Source organism: Pipra filicauda, unplaced genomic scaffold (genome assembly GCF_003945595.2).
Source record: "Pipra filicauda isolate LSUMZ 115617 unplaced genomic scaffold, ASM394559v2 scaffold47_size6085603_pilon, whole genome shotgun sequence".
Taxonomy (NCBI): Eukaryota; Metazoa; Chordata; class Aves; order Passeriformes; family Pipridae; genus Pipra; species Pipra filicauda.
In genome coordinates, this window is record NW_024104620.1 from 4,349,542 (window position 1) to 4,371,440 (window position 21,899).

At 50.3% G+C, this 21,899-nt stretch overlaps 2 protein-coding genes across 5 annotated transcripts in view; one reads left to right on the plus strand and one right to left on the minus strand.

Moving 5' to 3' along the window:
• Positions 1–108: 108 nt before the first annotated feature.
• Positions 109–21,899, minus strand: part of MAD2L2 (mitotic arrest deficient 2 like 2) — a 37,047-nt gene continuing 15,256 nt past the window's right edge. For 2 of the 4 annotated variants that reach the window (XM_039386322.1, XM_039386323.1), the window contains exons 3-10: positions 4,248–4,299; positions 3,897–4,015; positions 3,276–3,347; positions 2,368–2,468; positions 2,158–2,252; positions 1,980–2,053; positions 898–990; positions 109–606 (exon numbers count right to left, since the gene is read on the minus strand). In XM_039386322.1, the coding sequence (XP_039242256.1) occupies positions 565–606; positions 898–990; positions 1,980–2,053; positions 2,158–2,252; positions 2,368–2,468; positions 3,276–3,347; positions 3,897–4,015; positions 4,248–4,299 (648 nt within the window). In that variant the 3' untranslated portion in view covers positions 109–564. Of the gene's footprint in view, positions 607–897; positions 991–1,979; positions 2,054–2,157; positions 2,253–2,367; positions 2,469–3,275; positions 3,348–3,896; positions 4,016–4,247; positions 4,300–5,649; positions 5,872–6,644; positions 6,664–21,899 lie in introns of those variants that run through there. The other 2 variants (XM_027736429.2, XM_039386324.1) reach the window with 2 other exon arrangements.
• On the plus strand, positions 7,230–19,925 carry DRAXIN (dorsal inhibitory axon guidance protein). Its single transcript, XM_027736426.2, has 7 exons — positions 7,230–7,499; positions 13,786–14,267; positions 15,525–15,712; positions 16,082–16,193; positions 16,551–16,640; positions 16,861–16,950; positions 18,892–19,925. Exons 2-7 carry the CDS (start codon positions 13,808–13,810, stop codon positions 19,002–19,004), a joined length of 1,053 nt encoding a protein of 350 aa, XP_027592227.1. The 5' UTR covers positions 7,230–7,499; positions 13,786–13,807; the 3' UTR covers positions 19,005–19,925.

Sequence of the window (21,899 nt, forward strand, 5' to 3'; positions counted from 1 at the left end):
AGGGTACAGCCTTTCCTAGGAACTGACAGAGTCCACATATGTGCCAGAAAAGTGGTGAAAGCTCCACAGAAAAAGTACTTCCTCATTTAAGAAGGGGGGCTGGTTTGAACAGGACTCAGCCCAGTTCAACTGGGGTAAAACTTCATATTTATTGAAGACTACTTGGGACAGTCACAGTGGACAGACACTACATAAGGCCTCACTCCCCCTTAGCACGAGTCCATTACTCTCGTGGAACAGCTCCTTGCTGTCCATCCCTGCCCCTGTGCAAGGCAGCTGCCCCATCAGGTGAGAACTGGATTGGTACAAAGCACTGACTCCCCAGGGATGCACTGTAACAACACCTGTACTCACTCTCACACAAGTCAACATGGGAACAGGCTCTGGCTCCACATTCCAAGTCAGTTCTATATACAGTGGTAAGAGCACTTGAAATAAAGAGGCAGCAGCTGCTCTACATTCACCAGAAGGCTGGCTGAAGAGATGGTTCTCAAGGTATGGTTTGTGACAGATCTTACTCCACTGGAAGATCACATGAGGCTCGAAGGCAAGGAAAAGTTGAAATCAGGTGCCTTTGTGGGCTCGCTCCTCTACATAGAGCTGCATCTGGAGGAGAGAAACCAGCATCAGTCCTGTTTGGTGTACAGGTAGGTGAAAGGGGGAAAGCCTACAACAGGCTGAATAGGAAAGGTTTGTACCTTCCCCCATAACCAGGGGGTTATTTTATTATGAGGAGTCTTGCCCTGCTTTGATTACTGGCACAGACACCTGCAAGGCTAAGCTGCTGCTCAGCAGTATTAAAGTTGTCACCCCACAGCAAACTGCAGAGCTGGTGTGAGAGCAGACAAAGCTCAGAACTACAGCAGGTTCAGCCACCTCTTGGTCAGATCTGCTCACCTTTAAGATGTCAGATGTCATGGTTTTCAGGGGGATAAGCCGGGGGTCGTGCATGTGCACGTCCTGCTCGTCTGCGAGGATCCACGGGAAGTCCTGGGGGCAGGAACACAAGGTGTGTTACTGGCAGAGCCTGGCAGTGCTGCAAGGTGAGCTCTTCCTCAGTGTTAAGTGAATGGGAGAGTGAATGGCTGAGGAAGGAACTGGTAACTCAAACCTTCCACAACAGCAAAACTTAACACTTGCACAGTTGGCCCTAAGACTCAGCATAACTGTCTTCAGTTACAGCACCAAACTATGATGTCAACCCTCTGCTTACTGCAAAGGGGACACCTCACTTCTTTAAAAGATACTCTCAGCTGTCACGAGCTACCATGTTCTTCTGTCCCTTATACCAGCGTTTAACTGCAACTCCTGAATGCCTGGGGCATGGATTTCCATCCTGCCTTGGAAGTTTAAAGCTTGGCCTACTACACTCCCAGTTTCCATTACTAAGCAGTACAGAGCCATTGAAATAATTTTATACTTCGTTAGCTTTATTTATTGTGCCTTAGGACACATAATATAACTTGGCTCAGGAAAAAAAGTTCCCTGTATCTGTGCAAGGATTCTTAAAAAAAAAAAAAAATAAATCTTGGTTTAGAAAGTGATCTATACACACTTTGATATTTATTTGTGCCCCCAAACCTACTAGTTACTTGAATCTTAGTCTGCCTTGCTCCTTATGCAGAATCAGGAGGATCATCAGGGGATGAGAGCTGCTTTTTATTGATTAAATTCAAATACCTGTTCTACATGCCTGAGCACTTCTAAGTGACTGATCAGGCACTGGGCAGTGAGTGCTGTTACAATCTGTTTCAGGGTCTGAAGCAGCCGTTGTCTGCAGCTGTGGCTGTGTGGTGGATGTGCTCCCACCTCACCAGCACAAACCATTTTAACCCACTTCAAGAACAGCTCTGAAGTGCCTCACATGACACTAAGTGCATGTTCAAAACATCTGTCAGCCTTAACCTCAGAGAGAACAAAACTCTGCTCTGCCCAGTCTTTGCTCTGCAGCTTCCCACACACAGTCAGGTGTCACTCACCTTTATCACCTGGATCTTTTCCATGTTCCGTGTGGCAGCCTCCCGTGTGTGAACCAGAACTGTGAAGGTGCAACCTGAGAGAGAAATGGCAGGTTCCAGCTCGGGGGACAGCTCCCAGAGGATGGGCCAAGCCAAGCAATGCCAGGCATGAGGCTGTTTGGATCCGAGGGACGTTTACCTGGGGGGTTGTTGTCCAGCACAGCGTCGCACACGCTGATTTTCAGGATGAAGGCACGGAGTAACTGCTCCACGTGGGACAGCAGGGACTCAGAACTGTGGAGGACACAGCAGTTGTTACTGGCACGCAGCAAAGGCCTGGAGCTGCTCCCAGAACAGCCCTCGGAGGCAGATGTTGGATGCCATGGGCAAGCAGGAGTGGAAACCTCACCTAATGGAAAGCAGAGGCGGCTGGGTGATCTCAAAGACAAATCTCTCCACCGGGTGGTGCTCTTTATCCAGGATTACAACCACGACTTTCTCCACATCGTTCTGCAAGAACAAAGATTAGAAAAATCCCTTCCTTAAAACAAGCTGTGTACTGCCCCCAGTGTGCTCTGATATAGTGGGAGTGCACTCCCATTATATTTGTTGGGGCTCACAGCACAAGCAGTTATCCAAAGCTTGAGCTCAGATTATCCTTAGCAATCAGAAAAATTGCTTTTGTAAAGCCATTTCTTGCTGGATTTTAAACTGACAGCTTGTGGCTAAGGCTGAGACAGATGGGTGTGCTAAATTGTGTGTTTCTCTAGATCCTGTTTTGGGACAAAGGAGGAGATGCAGCCATCTCACTGCATCCCTCAGGGATGGACACTGAGGGAGGTAAGAAACACTCAGACCATTGGCCAAACAGAGCAGCTTTGTACAACCACAGTGTACAGCTGATCTAATTCTGTTTTCTGAATATGCATTAAGATTGTCTGTGAAGAGCAAGGAATACAAAACCTGCCAGCAGCCTCCTGGAATGTTTCACTTCCTTTCTCTTACAAAAGCAACCAAACTGTTCTGCCAGGACAGGTGCTTAAACTGGGATGGATTCAAAAGCAGAATGTTAGAGTGCAGGATGATGTAACTGGAAATACACACACATATGTCCTCGGGTGCAAGTAGGAGATGCAGCAAAGCCTCAGCTGCCAGAAAAGGTTACGGGTGTTGGGTTTAGTTTTGTCAGGAACTTTATCAGCTAATATAGTGCATATGGTAAATTAGTAAATAAAGGTTGCAATTAAGAGAGTATTTATGTTCTCTTACTTTCTGTCAGAGCCACTTGCAGTACTTTGGTACCTGACTTGCTCTCACCTTCTCCAGCAGTGGCTTCACACAGTGCAGCGTGTCCTGGATGTACTGGTTCAGCTCTGGGTGGCAGGACATCTGTAGCAAACACAGGGAACAGTCAGAGCTGTGTTTGATGTGAAGCAGGGCAATGCTAAAAGGGGAGATTTAAACAGAAGCACCAGTGTGTACAAGGCACTCCAGTCATGCTTCAAATACTGGTGAAAAATGCTGAGTTGCCCATTCAAACCAGCAATTCTTTCAGGGAAGGGTTAATCAGCTGAGGCAGATCACTGCACCCACACAGGTGTTGTCTATCAGGAATATACAGCCACAACAGCATATGGGGAACAGCATATTCCAACCATCCCTATTTCCTAGGAAACATGCTTTCCTGTTACCTCACTGCACAGAGCTGGGGAAGCCTTCTACTACTGCTGTCCATGACCTGCTTGTTCCATGAGCACTGCTGTATCCTCAGCTACAGGGCTGCTCTCCCTTATGACAGGAACTAATTTCCCTTCAAAAATGAGTTTGCACATTAAAACAATCACTTCCAGAGTATAAGTTTTTGTTCTAGTGACTGTTGACTGATCCTTGCTATTTTGCTTGTCCATGTGGCTGTCAGCTTCTGGGAAAATCTCCTACCTGGACAGGTACATTGTATTTTTTCCTCTTCTGAAAGATCCCAATGGGGTAAACTTCTCTGACGTACAAGATGAGGTGAACAGCCACTTCCAGGAATTCTGAAAGAACATCTGCAACAACTGGAAAACAGAAGTAAAGAATGCTGAAGAGGGGAGGGGGAAGGGGGGGGAAGCAGAGCAATACCATAGACTCAGAGGAATTTTTTTTAAAGGTATAATTTTTTTGTACATAAATTTCACCTGCATCCCCTTAGCTGCAGGAAGTTTAGGGACAGACCAACCCTCCAACAACATTTAGTGCCAAGGAGAAGGCTCACAGGGGCATCAGCTGCAGCTCAGCACAACACGTTACCTTGCCCAAAGTTCAGGTCCTGCCGTGTGAGGGTTGTCATCTTCCCCAGGCCCTGGAAGTAACAACAAAAGGAATGCTTATCCTTTGGCTGCTGTATTATGAACACAGTCAGCCCACGGAACCATCCACCTCTCCCATGCCCCTGCTGGCCTGCAGACAGAGGTGTGAGCACCCTCTGCAACCACAGCCCTCAGGGATCACCAGCAGTGCACAAACCACAGTGTTCTGGCTCACACCTCCAACTGAGAGATCACCCAGAATTTAATTCCTGCTTTTTTTCCACTCTCTCTCTCCCTTTTTGGGACACAGGTAAGTTCAGACCACTACTTTTTAGTAGCACAAGAAACACTGTTTTTTTAAAGCTTCATATTCCTTTCCTTTTCTAGCCCCCATTTCCTACTCTAACACAAAAAATTCTCAGTTTTATGGGTTTATTCCCACACCACCATCATGAACCAACGCTCGTCCAGGCTTGGAGCTGCATCTTCCACTGACACATCACCACACAGGTTCTCATCTGCTGCCATTGCAACAGCTTCAGAGTCTGTCTCTCCAGTCCCAAGGAATCCAAACCCAAATTAAGTCAGCATGGGCTCTGTCACACAGGATTATGGAATATCTCAAGTTGGAAGAGACCCATAAGGATCATGGAGTTCAACTCTCTGCTCCTCTCAGGACTACCCAAAACTAAACCATGTGACTCAGGGCATCATCCAGATGCCCCTTGAACTCTGACAGGTTTGGTGCCATGACCACTTTCCTGGGAGCCTGAAATTTGTGACACTTATAAAGGCCAGCACATTATTGTGCCAAATTGAGTATCATTGCCAACAGTCAAACAGCACACACTGGGGCTCAGCTTTCCAACAGCTTTCCCTACAGGGTGGAATCTGTGCCTTACACAATTTAAGCCACAGGGTACATAATTACCTACTAGACATTTTGATTTGTTTCACTATTTTATCCACACGAAAACTAACCACCAATAGCAGCACCACTGTTGATGAGCTGTGTATGTCTTTAAATGCCTCTGGAGCACCCTGGCTCCTCCAGTGTCCTACACAGACCTCTGCTGAACCAAAACCATTCCAATCAGCTCTTTAGACACCGATGTTCAAGCTGTTTCAGCTGCAACAAACCACATTTTTTCAGACTTACAAAGAATTAGTTTAACTTCACAAAATAGGGAGCTATCCTCATTTCCCTTTTTTTAAATCAGAATCCTATGACTGTATACAAAGACTTCCTGGAATATCAGTGATCTGCTACACTAAATAAAATTAAGATATCTAAGTATCTCTCTAGCCCTCCAGCCACAGTGACTATCACATTTGTACAAAAGATCTGTATCAGAGTAGCATAAACAATTTGTGTTTTCAGAAGTTTAGGTTCACGTCCTCACCTAAACATCATCCCTCCTTAAAGAGAGGCCCCAGTGAGGGAAGAGCATCCCAAGAGATCCACCCTTCCGTACAGTCACAAGGTTGGAACTGGGCACCACACACTCAGCAACTGTGCAGGCAGGGAGATCGTGGAATCACAGAATAGTCTGGGTTGGAAGGGACCTTTAGGCTCATCTCGTTCCACTCCCTACCGCGGGCAGGGACACCTTCCACTAGAGAGGTTGCTCCAAGCCCTGTCCCACCTCCTTGGACACTTGCAGGGATGGGGGATATCACGTAACTCTAATTCATCACGTCCAACCTCCCCGTGTCTGTACCCCGGGCCCCCAGGACAGCTGGCCCTGGCCCCAGCCGTGCCCTGCCCGCGGCTCGGCTCCCAGGGCAGGACGGAGCTGCCCGGCCCGCTCGGGTGCCCGTGACCCCGGGCAGGGGGGCTGGACCCCCGGGGCGCCCCGGCCCCGCTCCGCGCACAGCACCGCCTTTCCCCGGCATTCCCGGGCCCCGGACGGGGCTCCCGCATCGGCACGATCCCCCCGACCCGGTGTCCCCCCCAGTCCCGCTGTCCCCACGCCCAGTGTCCCTATCCCCAGTGTCCCCCCACCCCACCCCGCTGTCTCCCCCCTGCCCCTGCTGTCCCTGTCCCAGCTGTCACCCCCATTCCCCCCTGGTCTCCCCGGTCCATACCAGCCCCGCTGTTTCCTCCCCGTTCCCGCTGTCCCCCCTGTGCCCCCCGCTCTGTAATGGCCCCGCTGTCCCCCCCCGGTCCGTACCGTTCCCGCTGTTCCCGCTGTCCCCGCTGTCCCCCCGGTCCGTGCCGTTCCCCCTGTCCCTGCTGTCCCCCCGGTCCGTACTGTTCCCCTGTCCCCGCTGTCCCCCCGGTCCGTACCGTTCCCGCTGTCCCCGCTGTCCCCCCGGTCCGTACCGGCCCCGCTGTCCCCGCTGTCCCCCCGGTCCGTACCGTTCCCGCTGTCCCCGCTGTCCCCCCGGTCCGTACCGTTCCCGCTGTCCCCGCTGTCCCCGCTGTCCCCCCGGTCCGTGCCGGTCCCCCCGGTCCGTGCCGATCCCTCCGCCCGTTTCTCTCCCGCCCAGCGCGGGGGGGGCGGTGGCGGCGCGCGCGGGTGACGTCACGCGCCTGTGCCGAGCGCCCCCCAGTGGGCGGGAGGAGTGGGCGCGGGGCCGGCGCTGCCCCCCGAGGCCCCCGCGGGTCCCGGTACCCCCAGTCCGCCCCCGCGGCTCCCCCGGCACGGCGGGGCCGGGGCGGGGAGCGAGGGGAACGCTGCGGTCCCGCTGGGTCGCTAACCCGCTCCGCGGCCGTAACGCCGGGGAGTCCCTGCGGGGAGCGGGGGCGCGGCGGGCGGACCCCGCTCACCTGCGCGGCGGGGCGGGCTCCGCGCCCCCTTCACACACCCCCCCCGCCCCGGGGCTGCTCCGCCTTTGTCTCCGTCCTTTGTCTGCCCCGTCCGTGCCCGGGGCAGGCACTGCTGCTGCCACCAGCACCCTGCGCTCCCGCACCTCCTCCTCCTCGGCGCTGGGCACCCCCGCGCCCTGCAGCCCCCCCTGCACCCTCCCGCAGCCCCCCGCACGCCCGGAGCCCCTCCCAGCCCCACCTCCTCCCGCACCATGCACCCCAGTCCCCCGGGATTCCCGGCGTCCCCGGTTCCTCTCCACATTCCCCCACTGCCTTCCCCCTGTCTCCTCCTCCTCTTGCTCCTGCTCCTCCTGCTCTCGGGTTTGAACACCCGCTGCCCCCGGCAGAACTGCCTCCCCTCCGCCGCTCGCACAGCCCTGCCCTGCCCTGCCCTGCCCTGCCCTGCCTGCCGGGCTCCGCCAGCCCCGGACCTGCGGACAGGTAAGGCAGCGCTGCCCGCGCCGCGCTCCCCGAGCCCCGGGGCCGGCGGGGGATGCTCCGCCGAAACCGATTCCCTTCTGCCTTCGCGGGGGCTGCGAAGCAGTGCGGGGGCACTTTCCCACTTTCCGTGCGCCCCGGAGGAGACAAAGAGCGGGGTTTTCGGGGACCGCCGGTGCTGCCGCCGCCGGGACGCGCGCGGTGCCCCGGTCGCGGCGGCATCGCCCGGCGGTGCGAGCGAGCACCGATCCCGGACAGCGCCGGTGCCGGGGCGCGGTGCCTCCGGCCAGCCCTATTGTCATCGTGCCGGGAGCGGGCTTCGGGCTCTCCCGCTGCCGCCCGGGTCCCTCAGCGCCCGGTGCAGCGCCGCGCGCCCCGCAGGGTCACTGCTACTTCGGGGAGTCCTGCAAGCCCCCTCCCGAGATGGCTCTGCCCTTCCCTGGGAGCGAAGTCGCCTCGGACAGAGGCACCGTCCCTCTCGCAGGGGCTGAGCCCCTCGCACAAGCCACGGGCATGTCCCGGCTCCGGCCAGAGCTGCCGAGGGGCGAAGGAAGCTTTTCCCACGGAGTCATTGTACTTGCAGAGCCGTGCGCTGCCAGGCACCGAGCCCCTGGGCACCCGCGGGGTGTTCTCTGCTCTTCCTCTGTTGATAAAAGTGAGATCTCATTTCTGAATTAAATCAATTTGGCACCAGTTAATGGCTTATTACAGTTGGTAATTCATCACGTAGGATTTAAGTGACACTTATCCAATTCACACCTGAAGTCTTCCGTCAACTGGAGGGTTTAATGGAAGTGGTTTTGTATTCCCATCTCCTCTCCCTTGCAGAAGGAGGTATTAATTCTACACATTTGGTTCAAAGTGAGAATGTCATGCAAGGAAAAATGTTGAAAGCACAGCCCAACTCTTCTGCCAGTCAGGACACATCCACGTCTCCCCCCAGAGAAGATCAGGGCAAATCTGCCCCCATTCTTCCCTGTCACACTGGCAGGGGCTTTCCGGCCGGGTGAGCAATGACCTTTGCTATTGATTGTGTCCCATTTGTCACCAGGCATTGTGCATGAAACTGGAGAGTCTTCTCTGCCGTGCTGACAGCCAGCGACTATATCTTGGATGCTAATCTCAGGCTCATTGCTATTTTAATCTCATTATTGGGTAGAGTAGACTCTGATAGCAGGTCGCCTGTGATGGCTATGTCAGCCACTCCTTGGAGTCCCAGAGGAAGCAGAGCAGAGGGTACTGCATATTCATTCACGTGCCCCTCTTCCCCTTCAATGCAGTGGCTTGCTGGGCTGCTCTGTCCCTGGAGGATGTCGTGCTGGGAAGCTCTCAGGGCAGGTTGGGAAGAGGCTCGGGAGAAGGGGTGGCACGGCTGTGGTTGAAGGTGAGAGGCATCTGAAGGTGTCCAGTGTCCATCAGAGCCGGGGTGCTGGAGCTCAGCAGTGACTTAGTGACTAGCTCACAAGCTGAGCTGCAGGAGAGGGAGTTCCCTGGGCCGTGCTGTGTGAACAAGTCACTTCTGCCCTGATTAGGAGGGCAGAGAGCCAGAGCTGACCAGTGAGGGGAGTCCCAGCTCCAGCCCTTCAACTGATGTTGGGTGAATCACATTTCAAGTGCTCATGGATACGAATGACCCCAGGGAGATTTTTCTGAAGGCACAAGGGCACCTACAGCTACCCCTTAACCCCCTGCAAGCCCGAATCTCTCTGTTGTCTCTTGTGCCAGTAGTGTGTTAGTGAATTGGCCCCTTTCTACGATGGGGTGCTGTTTGGGGATGGCAGGGAGGGAGGGAAAACAACACAGGCAAAGGAAAGCAGATGTTTCAAAGGGTGGGGACAATATTCAAGTAACCTAAATATCAGCAGAGGGGAAATCTCTCACACTACAGTCATGAGGGACAAAGAAACTGCGGAGTCAGGTAAATATGAAAGGCAAAGTAAGGAGGAAAGGTGACAATAGATACAGAAAACCTAAGAAAGGAGGGCAGCTCTGAAGAGGAACCCAAAAGGACTGGAGATCTGTGAGCAGGGAATTCTGCAGTTCTGACATCCCAACGATGTCTGTACCAGCAGGGGAAAAAAATTCCCTATAAATTGAGTATGCAAGAAGTGTTGGAGAGAATAAAAGTGTAACTACTTTTGCCCTGGGGAGGAAAAAAGAAGGGTGAATGTAAGATTACCTGCCTGCTTTGGGGGACCCTAGAAAGCTGGAAGGGAGCCTTTAGAAAATGGGAAGGTCTCTTGGCAGATTGTTTATGAAGCTTCCCAGCATTTGCCTCCAGAAACAGAAAAACAGATGGAAAGAAACCCAGCAGGGAAGTGAAATCTCATTTATCTGCACAATGCCATCCTCCTGGCTCCAGCCAGCTCTCTGCATGTCAGCTACCATAGAGCCTACCCCGTCCATTCTGCTCCAGGCCTTCCCAAGCCCATCCATCACCCTTTGGCTTCTTATTTACAGGCAGCCTGGCACACGAAGCCGGGTTTATTGTCTGTCATCCCTGCCACACAGGCACATACACACAACACCCATGTGGATGCACACACACTCAGTCTATTGCTGCAGCTTGGGATTGTCTGGAGTCCAGGAAATCTTTATGCACGTCTGCCAAAGACTGAGCTTATCGGAGCCAAAAAGAAATCTGGCCCAGCATACGTGCTTGGGTCTAGCTTGGTTCAGCCCTTGAGCATACAAACTGCATCATTTGCAGTCTGGGGTGCTAAAGGATCTTGACAGTCTCCCAGTTCAAGGGTTTTGTTCCTCTTGGCTGTGACATGAAGAACATATGTGAGAAGTTAAAGCTATGGCTGTCAGGTATAACGTGAGATACATGAATGAAGGTGGATCATCTGATGTTGCTGCTTTGTGAAATACAGAACAAATGCAGTATGGGCAGTTTCAGAGCCTATTTCAGAGCCAAGGTGAAAACATGCCTGAGTTTCTTTGTACCTTCTCAGTACATGGCTGCCTTGCAGGATTATGAGCAGAGGGCAGAGGAATAGCAATGGTATCAGTGAGTCCAGAGAAAGAGACTTCCCACAGGGAAAGTTACCTAATATGCAAAAAAACCCCCTAATTTCCCTTACAGCATTGTAACCATCCACTACTAACCCAAAATGGATCAGAAATAGTGGCTGAGACAGCACTGCAACTCAGTCCTGAGCCTGCACCCTGGGCAGCTCTAAGGCCTTATCTTTGCTGTACAGGTGTTCTTGTGAGAAGGCAGATTTGCTGCCTCAGGTGGCTTGTAATCCTGAGGGTCTATAAAAGAAGTGCAGGCATGGGGTGGAGCAAGGGAGATGTAGGTCTGCTGTAAAGAACTATGGGGCAGCTTAACTTGGCAAGTACTTCAGCTATTTCCTTTACTAACATGTGAACCCTAAGAAGAGGATGGGTTTTGGGCTTGTTGTAACGTGTCTCTTTGTTTATAGCAATTTAGGAAAGGCATCTCCTTACAAGGCCAGGCTTCTTTCTGCCTGGCAGAATTTCACCTTTGCAGAAAAGGTGCACCACAGTGTGAGAGCCTTGCTGTCACCTACATCAGCAAGCCCAGGGCTAGGTGGTCCTGCCAGAGGAGAGGGTGAAGTTAACTTTGGTGCTCGGACATTAAGGAACCTGAGCACTGAAAACTAGGGATGCTGTTGTGTTATCTAGCTGTGTCTGGAAGTGTGAATTTTACAGCCTTGGTAGGGTAAGAAAAATGAAGGAGATAGGAAGAGGTTTCTGAAGTTAAAGATAGATCATGGCATGGAAACAAGTGATTAAGGAGAGGGCTGAGACTCATTTGCCTCTAGCACAGCAGTGTTGCATTAACCCAAGGTACCCAAACTAGCCATGCACCAGTTTGGTTTAGCAAACAGCTCAGATCTCCCCTGACAACAGTGTAATACAGGTATTTGTCTGCATTATTAATGCAAGATTCCCAGTGACAGTAACACAGCATGTCAACCTGCCCCTCTGCCAGTGCAGAGATGAGGCAATCCGTGTGCTCTAGCTGCACTTTCATCCCGTGTCATGCCAACAAGACAGCTGGGCAGCTTAAATAAATGCCCCCCACACTTGGAAACAGACCTTCTGTTTAACTGCCCTGCAGCATTAAGCTGCCTCCAAGCTCCTGCTGAAAACCAGAATGTGCAGCTTGTGTGTGTCAGGTTCACCATCAAAGGGCCCATGTCTGTGAGAGCGAGATTGGAGACACCCTCACCCTCTCTTTGCACTTGTTCTCTCCTCTTGGTATTTTGCCTGCAGATGAAAAGGTAAGATGCTCTTTCTGGCTCTTTGAGTTGTTCTGAGTGATGCCTTAATCCAGCTGGTTTGCTCTGGTTTTTAAAGAGAAAATCCTAGGAAAAGAAATGAAGACCCCATGGTCTGGGGAAAAAACAAATGACCCCATGCAGAGCCTGCATGTTGCTGGGTTGCTGTTTTTTCCATTGGTTTTGAAGCAGGACTTGATATGCTTTGTTAATAGATTTAGCTGTCAGTCTGGTTTTCCTTTGTTCCAGGTAGCTGCCAATAAAATACTATTTCATAGTGTTATGCCTTCAGCAAATGAGCTTCCCAGCACCTCCTAAATCAAGCAGCAGTTTGTTGCCCTTTGTGACCAGTAGAAGAACCTGCTTTTCGGACACTGCATAAAGAAAAGGCCCCTGTCCTGCCTACCTCTTTCCAGGGGAGGGCTGAACTGAAAACTTGCTCCCAGGCTCTGAGCAACAACAGAGAGGAATGTTGGAAAGGCAGAATTGGCTGGTGAATGTGTGAACAGGCTTTTTTTCAGTTAATAGGATAAAGGCATCTCCCTCTAAACTCATAAGGTGCTTGCTGGGGCTGCTATCACGGCAGAGCTTTCACTCACAAAAGCCTCAAAACACTCCACACCTGTCTCAGAGGTGGAAAGGAAGAGCCCAGGCTATTCTTAGGGTGTCTCCTGTCAGCTCCACAAAACGGCTCAGAGATTGGCCTCAGAGGTTGTTACCTGCCCTTCCCAGGTGACAATGGCTGGTCAAACAGCCAAGCACCTGGAGAGGGAGTGCAAACCATTGCAATTAAGCAGCAAAGTGGTTCACTGGGTGAACAGATGGAAATCAGGTGCAGCTGGGATGGGTGCAGGAAGGAAGGGGAGGAGGTTGAGTGAAAAACCATGGCTGTAACTCTGACAGTATTTCTCAAGTGTAAGCATGGGCCTGGTTTTTTGGCAGTCAGTATTGCAGGGAACTTTGGCTTTAAGCATGTCTTCCTGCTGCCCAGAGTGAGAGGGACAGTCTGAGAAAGCTGCCCCAAAGGAAAAGGCTGCACTGGAAATGCTGCAAATCCCTTTCCCCTTTCTGTGAGAAATAACAGAGGAGAATGACTTAATTAGGGAATGCTCTGACTTGTGCAATGTCCCAAAGCCATGTCTTGTAACACAAACACAGGGATGAAGGAAGACCTTCAAAAATATGACAGTGAGAACAGTCTGCAGACACAGTGCTGAGGGACTTGGTCTCAATATTCTTTGGATTTAAATTACCCTCCCAGTGACAGCCTTGTCTGGTGGGGTGAAGTGGGACCTGTGCAGGGTCAAGGAGGGAAAGTGGGACAAACTAGAGAAACCTCAGTCTGCCTCCCTGCCTCTTGATCTTTAGACTAGCATCCCCTGCTCTGCTGACAGCAGATTTATTTCTCTGCTGTGCCATGAAGTATCAGCACAAAATTTTCAGCGCTTTTTCTTCCCTTGACCGATTTCAGCCACCCTGAAGCAGTGTGTGAGTGTGTGTGAATGTCTTTGGCTTGAGCTGCTCAGGGCTGTTGCTGGTCCTGCGAGGCCACCATCTGCCCCCAGTTTTGTTCATCTTGACATCTTCATTGCAAGGAAACCAGCTGTGAGGAGGGGCCAGTGCCAGCCAGGCCCAGGATGCCAACCTGGCAGCAAACAGCCCTGGCCAGACAGCTAATGCTGTGCCTGGGCTCAGGGACTGTGGCCAGCAGGAGCCAGCCCCCCCCCAGCCCCTCAGATGGTGGGCTGTGAATGGGAGGGTAGGGGGGCTCGTGAGGAATCAAAGGGAAATGTCCTGCTGATTGATGGCCTCATTTGCACATGAAACTGGGACCTCTCAGCCCTGCAGGCCCTGCACGTGTGTCTCAGCTGCTGTAGCCAGGGCTGGGAGAGAAGGGTAACCAAGGAGGGAATAACTCACTTCCAGCTCTGGATATATATAGTGTTTTTCATCTAAGTGTCCTAGGACTGAATCTTGATGGCCTTTACCCTTCCTAAACGTTGGTTGCTTATTTTTTTCTTTTTTTTTAATTGCAGGTGAGGCAGAGCACCCAGGATTATGGCAACTTCTTCCACCTTCTTCTCTCCTTTCCTCTTCCTGTGCGCGCTGGTTCTTTCTGACATCAGTCTTGCAGTCTCCCTGAACCCTGGCACAAAGCTCAGAAATGTTCCAGAGAGCAACAACCACCTTCAAAACCAAGAGATGTGGCTGCAGCAGCCCAAAATTGGGCACCACCACAAGCATGGCCTGGCTAAGAAGGAGAGGGTCCATGCCATGCCTTCGAGAGGGCGACTGGCCGGGGAAGAGACCCTCAGGATGGGCAGTGGAGCGTCAGCAGTGGAGGAGCTGGTGACAGAAGGACAGCCAGCAGCCCTGAAACAGAACAAGGATGTGTTCCTGGGCTTTGAGTTGCCCTATCCTGAGAGGGAGAACCAGTCCCCGGGCTCGGAGAGGGGGAAGAAGCAGAACCGGGAGCACCGGCGGAGCAGCCGCAGGGACAGGCTGAAACACCACCGAGGTGTGTGAGCTCCGGGGGCTGGAGGGGCACTGGGAATGAGTGTCACTGGTGTGAGGGCAAGGAGATGCAGCTGTGGCTGAGCCACATGGCTGTGTGGAGGGTGTGGGGGGTGTGCCTGCTCTGGGGAGAAATCTGCCAGACAAAAGAGGCACAAGAAAAAAGGAGAACTCCAGAACCAGAGGGGTTTAGTGCTGGCTGTAATTTTGTGAAAATGACCTGGTTTGCCTCACAGGGAGAGGACTCAGAGAGTCCCTGGGTCTCTCACTCAGAGAGTCCCTGGATTTTGAGGGGTTGTTTTGGGGTGGCCTGCTTTGTTGTTTTCAAAACATGACCAGAACTAGAAATAATACAATCCCCCCATTTCACTTGAAGACCAGTTTCTTCTCATCAGAGCTTGTATTCTTCTATGTTTATGCTGAACAAAAAAAAAAAAAAAATATAAATTTTGCCCATGTAAAATTGCACTAATGACTTTGAAATGTTGTTTGGTTTTGGCTGGGACTGCTTTCCTTTGCAGGTCAGGTTGTGGGTGTGTGTCTCTGTGGTATGCTCTGCTCAGTGTGGTAAATCTTGAGTTCGGTTAAAGCCAGACAATTTATGTCAGTCTGCACTGTGTGACAAGCTGGGTGTCACATCCCTGAGTTCCAGCTATCACTCCTCCCTACCTCAGTAAGAAGAGCTCTCTTGTTTTCTCAGGGGACTGACTAAACGACTCATGTTAAGCAATAAAGAGGAGTATGCAACAAAGCTGGTTTGAAGCAATATTTGCAGACTACAAACAGGTCTTGTTTCTTGGGTTTAACTTAAGGTCTGTATTTAAATTAATACTTATGAAAAACAGGGATAAGCCTGTGAAGATAGGAATTTCAATTTAGGAGCTAAAATAACTCACTACTAAAATCAAATAAGAACATATTCACAGGTATTTGCAGCAGCTTAATCCATTAGTTTAAAAATGGTGAAACAGGTACATTTTGTGCTCTTGAGACTAGAAGAAGACATCTTTTTCTTCTTAGGCAGGAGATAGACATGCCTTCAAGAAGGTGTAATTACATGTCTTAAACGTATGAAAGTCAAGCTGCATATACTCTGGACCTGATCTATCACTTTATTAGCTCATTATTTTGTTTTACACTGGCCTAAAGAGCAGCTCAGGGTTGTGGATGGATGAAATCTGAATTCCTTTGGCTCAAACCTATGGCACTCAGAGAAAAGGGATGAGAAAGCCAATGCTGCTGTGCCTGTTGCCCTCTGCAGGGAAGACTCCTGATGCTGGGCCGAGCTCCCTGTACAAGAAACCTGAAAGCTTTCAAGAACAGTTTCAGAACCTCCAGGCAGAGGAAGCTACAAGTCTGACTCCCACCGTGCTCCTCATCACTGCCCTGGACCAAGCTGTTTCCACGGAAGAGCCTCCTGTTCTTCCAGCCACCTCACCACGGTCACAGGTAGAGCTGGTAACTGCTCTGTCCCTCCAAGCCCTGTCTCTCCCTTATCTGTCCATGTCCCTTGAGCTTCACGGACCAGAGAGGCAGTAGGAGCCCTTGGCTGCAGAGCCACCATATCCTAATGCTCCTTGCTCGCCTTTTGTCCTCACATAGAAGCAGTGGAAACTTCCCCCTTGGCTTCAGCTGCAGCAAGGGAAAGCTCTTCCCTTTTGAAAATGAGATGCCAAGAATTCCCGATGGACAAGGCAGGGGTGGAGGGGGAATCATAAGGCCTTTATAATGTTTAAAAGCACCATAAAAATCTGCAAAGACTTCAGTGTCACTCCAGAATTGTAACCCGTTGTCTGTCTGGTTTCTTGCGGTTTGCAGGCCCGCCTCAGGCAAGATGGGGATGTGATGCCCACCCTAGATATGGCACTCTTTGACTGGACAGATTATGAGGATCTCAAACCAGAAATGTGGCCATCTGCTAAAAAGAAAGGTGCTAAACCTCCCTGTCCTCTTTCCCAAAAGTCACCCTTGTAAGGCTTGTCCCATGGTTAGTGTTCCCAGATGTGCTGAAGGACATGAGATCATAGTGGTGGGGAAAGAGAGAAGCAGCATAATGCTGATTGTGTTTTATGCTCAGTTTCAGAATGTTTCTCATTTTGGATGCATAGTTTGAGGGCAGAGGAAAAATGATAGATGGAGGGTTGAGAAAGAGGGAGGAGATTAGACTATGAAAGTTTAGAGTTCAAACTCTAGAAGTTTGAGGCTGTTTTTACCCTGGAACAATATTCTCTCCAGAATGAAAACATCAGCGTGAAATTTTCTGTCAGCATCTGTTTCTTTTCCATAGAAAAGCGCCGCAGTAAGAGCCCCAGCAGTGGAAATGAAACTGTGACAGCTGAAGGGGAGCCATGTGATCACCACCTTGACTGCCTCCCAGGTCAGGATCAGCTTGGCAGAGGCATTTCTCCAAACATGGGATTGTTTGAAATGTATCCTGATTCCTGCTGCTGATAGGAAGTGTCACCAAGGGAAGGGCAGGGCTCTCCAGGCCGTTGTAGGAACAGATGATGCCTGTGTGATGGAGCTGTCAGGGGTGCCAGTACTCCCACAGGGAAGGGGGTACATGAGCTGTGCTGACCCTTGTCCCTGTGTTGCAGGCTCTTGCTGTGACCTGCGTGAGCACCTCTGCAAACCCCACAATCGAGGCCTTAACAACAAGTGTTATGATGACTGTATGTGCACTGAAGGTGAGTCCAGCTCTTTGCTCTCCCCCATTGTAGTTGACAGCATTGACTTGGAATAATGGTTTGTATGTGAAAATAGGAGCTAAGCTCTGCTGCTCTTAGCTTAGCCTTTCCCTGCCACTGACTCACAGTGTGGCTGTTGAGTCATCTTGTTTTCCCTCATGAAAACAAAAATTAATCATATCTACAAACCTAATAGAAGCGGCCACAATACATTAACACTTCAGTGGTGCTTTCAAGTATCACAGGCTATAAAACCAGACTGTTTTGCATGACCTTGTGCCTAACGTGTCTTTCCCGAGATAATTTCAGCTGAGCTTGTAGCAATTTAGTAGATGTGGGAAGGACACAGGTGTTTGTTTCTTAAAGCTGTTTCTGAAGAACCCACAGCAGCCCTTGCTAGACAGGTGCATTACAGAGATGTTCAAAGGCACTCTTCTAGACTGAACATGGCTAAGGCAGCTCCAGGCACTGCATCTTGTCTGCCAGAACAAAACTCTGGTTGCCAAGTTTTGTGACCAGTGATTTGACCAGGTCATTCACCTGTTTTTACCCAGTTAAACAGGCAGCTTCCCTGGAGCTGCAGTGTTAAATGACAGTCTTCAGCTTGGCTGTGTTGTGTGACACCTGAAGGTCCTCGTCAGAGGTGCCCTTCTGATAGATTAGCCTAGAAAAGTGTTTCTGCAAGCCTAATGAGGGCTGCCCCAGGCCCTGCTTTATCCTTAAGCTAGTTATAAGTTGATGCCAAATGTGCATCCTCTGTAGCATTAAAAAGATCCCCAGAGATGGAAGATCCAGATAAGATAAGACAAGAGGCTTAGATAAGAGCAGAGCTCTGATCTTGTGTGCTCTCCTTCTGGGAGGCCACACTGCCCTGGGGGGATTGGTAATGAGGGGCACAAACCCAACTTTGAGGTAGCTGGTCTCAGTGTGGCCCAGGGACATGCACTCCAAAAGGCTGCTCTGTGACCTGTGACATCCTCTGGCTCTCTGGTGTACAGCTGAGGACAGTTTTGGGCTGTCTCATTATACAAGCTATAAATCCCCAGCCTGCCCTGCTCTGGGGGTGCTGGCACTGTTGCTATCTGCTGCCTGCTCTGGAAGGTAAAAGAGCTGCAGTTTCAGCTCCTGCCAAGCCAAATGTCCAGATCCTGGGCTACTGAAAATCAGGGCTTTTGTGAGAATTATTTACCCACAGGCTGTACCCCTGTCTGGCCCAACTAGCTATGCATTCTGGTGTAACAAAGTCAGACAATAGACACCAAGAAATATATCTATTGGTGCCAGCAACCAATTTGTTACCCTGACCAGAGGCTCCCATTGCCTTCCACTGCCATGGGAGAATATGTACTCATGGTTTTTGCAAATAAAATGCCTTTTTTCCCCTTAGTATTCATCAATGCTATATCAGATAGCTTCCTTCAAACCCTGCACTTTGAGTCCAAACCAGACAAATTGAAGGAGATGAGCAGTGAGGTTTGGATCAGACCTCCCAGTAATAGCACTTCAAAGTCTTTTCCCTCCTCTTTTGAAGCTTCAGGGAAATAAATAGCAAGGGGAGGTCCCAAGCTGTTGCTGCTGCACATTAAGTCCATAGTAATTTCCCAATGGAGAGATCACTTAGACAGTAATGGGAAGTAATAGGGGGAAACCAAGCAGGGCTTCCATAAAATCACTGGAAACAATTGGAATAATTCATTGGTATTTCAAGAAGCCAGTGAAACCTGCCTGAACCAATGAATCCCAAACCAGAACAGGGAGCCAAGCAGAATGCCAGGGCCCGGAGAGCAGTGCCCTGCCCGTGTGAGGCATTTCTCTGCCACCCCATCTGAGACAGCCCGGGGGCTGGCCCCAGTGCAGCAGGGTCTGTCAGAGGGCTGGTTGTGTGGTGTTCCTGCTGTCTGAGCCCTGGTCCCTCCTCACTTGTGCGTGTCTTTTCCACAGGGCTCCGCTGTTACGCCAAATTCCACCGGAACCGAAGAGTGACCCGGAGGAAAGGGCGCTGTGTGGAGCCCGAGTCGGCCAACGGAGAGCAGGGATCTTTCATCAATGTTTAGGAGGGGGGGACTCCTGCCCGGAGGGTCGGGAGCTGGGCTCAAACTGTTCATACCTAGCAATGGGAATTAGAGGAAAAAGTTGAGCAAATGACTGGAGCTGCAGGCTCTGGACATGCCAGGTTCCAGCTGGGCTGAAACTCATGTTATTTATAAATAGAGTGGCCTCAGCCTTTTCCATAGCAGACTGCATTCCCCCTGCCTTCCCTCAGCACATTCGTGCCACTGAGTTGGGTCCCCCTCTCCCAGTTGGTAAGAAATGATCATTACTCCTGCTCTGATGGTCCTGGCAGGAACAGGGTCTGCAGTTTCCTCTCTTCCTCTCAAAGGAGTTAAGATGTGGAAGATTGTTCATGGCAAAGGAAATATGAGCTTAAAGTTTACCCCTGAATTATTACTTGAGAACAAAGGTAGGTTGCCCTTAAGGATTGGAGGTTCCTAGAGGAGAGGAAACTTGTAGCCTCCAGACGGAATCAAAGATGGGAAATGGATGAGCAGGAACCTGGCTGTCTAGATGAGAGAGGACCCTCTGACAGAGCTCTTGCTCTCTCCCTTTTTCACTGCTTTAGACATATTCCCCAGCTGTTACACACTGCCACTTCCTACCTGTCATCTTTGGGACCATCCAGTCCCACTCCATCCTTCCTTCTTTCCTTTCTTGCTTCCAGAGAACCACCTGGTTTCTGCAAGGATGTGGCAAGACATCCCAGCCTGCAGCTCTCACTCATTTAGTTATCCTGCCAAGTCTGTTATTTTTAATGATTATTTTTAGGAGCTTTCTGGGGAAGTGATAGTTTTCCTAGTGAGCCAAAAATAAAGTTTTTGGTAACAGGAGATAGGGACAGGCTGTTCCATTGTAGTAAATCCTGTGACATGTTGCATGTGTGTTTCCATGATATGTAAATAAAGATATGATAGATATCCTTTGTGCAACTCTTTTGCTTCTTTGACTGCACACAAGGATGTGGCAGAAAAGCCAGTAAGGGAGCTGGTCAGCAGGTAGCACTGATGATATCAAGTAACCACAGAGCAATTGTGCTACTTGATAGAAAAATTTCTCTACCCAAGGTGGGGATCCAAGCTTCCCTCTGTCCTCACTCAAATTGCAGCTAACAGTTTCTGCCTGCTGTAGGCATCCAGATGTTTAAAACTTCTTTATATTAATACTTAATCGCTGACTTCAGTGATATATTGGAGCAACACAGGCTACCTGTGTTAAACTGCAGTAGTGTTAGTTGGTAAAAATGTTCTTTTCTACTGCTAACACTGCACTACCCTGACTTCTGGGGGGACACAGCTCTGTCGTCTTCCATATTGAAGAACCTGGAGATGTACAGCACTTTCTGTAAGAATAGAAATATTAGTCCTGGTGCTGAACCCTCTTTACATAGCCTTCCTAAACCCCTCTGTGTTCCATTTAGGTAGGCAAACCTCCATTTTGCACTCCTGTTTATGCTGTAGCGTCACTCTGCATTGTGTATTCACTCAAAGGCTGCTAACATAATACTTTGCATCTCTAATATAATGAGTGCCCAGTCATGGCTACAGAGAGGTGCTGTGAATACAACATCAGTTCTGACCTGCACTGCTAAAGGAGGAATTTGTACAGGAGCATTTGGGCAAAACCTACCACAGGGTTGCTTGTAGCTATTTAGATTTCTGCTTCCAGCATGACACTCAGCCCAAAAGGCACGAGTTACAAAAGGTGGTTTGGCTCCAGCTCGATGCCACGGCAGCAAGGATTCAGTTTGTTAACCCAGGGAGAGCAATGCAGCCCCTCCCTCAGCCCAGATGCAGAATAGTGGGTGGTGCTGCCAGTGCCATTGTCAGTGGAAGCATAAAGGGAAAAAAGGCTCCTAATTGATCACAGTCAATTGCAGAGCTCTCAGCCCCTCATCTCTTGTGACACCGATGAAAACCACATGCACAGCCATTGTCAAAAGCAGGTTTGATATCACAGTGTGGTGCTTTCCAGGGTAGGAGCTGAGATCTGGGTGGAACAGAGCAACTGAAAGGAAGCAGGAAATTTTGCAGGGTCTTTATCCTTGGTGATTCAGGTATTCCTCGCCCCTTACGCTACACACTGAATCCTAGTAGGATCATGGACAGTGTTTTGGTCAAGACTTTGGTGCAAATCCAACTACAAGCAGGCTTAAACAGCAAGTCTGAATTTTAAGCCAGAGCTTTTAGATGCCAAAAGGAGACTTGTTCCGTCCGCTCTTGCTTTTTCAGCTTTCAGTCTGCTATTTAACTCTGAATATAACGAACAGATTATTCTTAATTGGTGGGATTAGTTAAATGTGTAAGGTCAGTGAAAATTGAGTTAGTTATTGCCCATCAAATCATGGGATTACTGGATTTATTGCTCACAGTGGAGTTTCAGAAAGAGAGCCCGTGACCAAACCTCGTTCCCTCTGAATGAAGCTGTGGTGTTGCAGGGGTGGGGAGGGTGAGCAGTGGGCCAGGCACGTGCTGCACAGCCACAGCAGCGTGAAAAGAACCAGCCTGAATTATGTATCAGCCACATCAACCACTGACTTCGCAATTGCAGAGCAAAGGAAAGCTGTTGAGTAAATAACATGCCAAGGTGTGGAATGCAAGAGCAGCCTGTGATGTAAAACCACAGGGCAACATTTGTACAAGTCCAACCCACTTGTGAGTGTAGCAAAGCTTTTTAGTGCCGCTCTGTGCTGTCTCAAGGGCACGACAGCAGCTGCAGAGCGATACTATCTCTGGGTTATGCTCAGCAACTTTCCCCTTCTTTCCCAGTATGTCCCAGTCACACTGCAGTCAGTGACAGTTCTGCCTGTGGGGAGCATTAGGTCTGAACGAGAGAGGGACACAAATACGAAGTAAGTCTTGATTTATACGTTCTTCTCAACTGATTGCTTGAGAAAC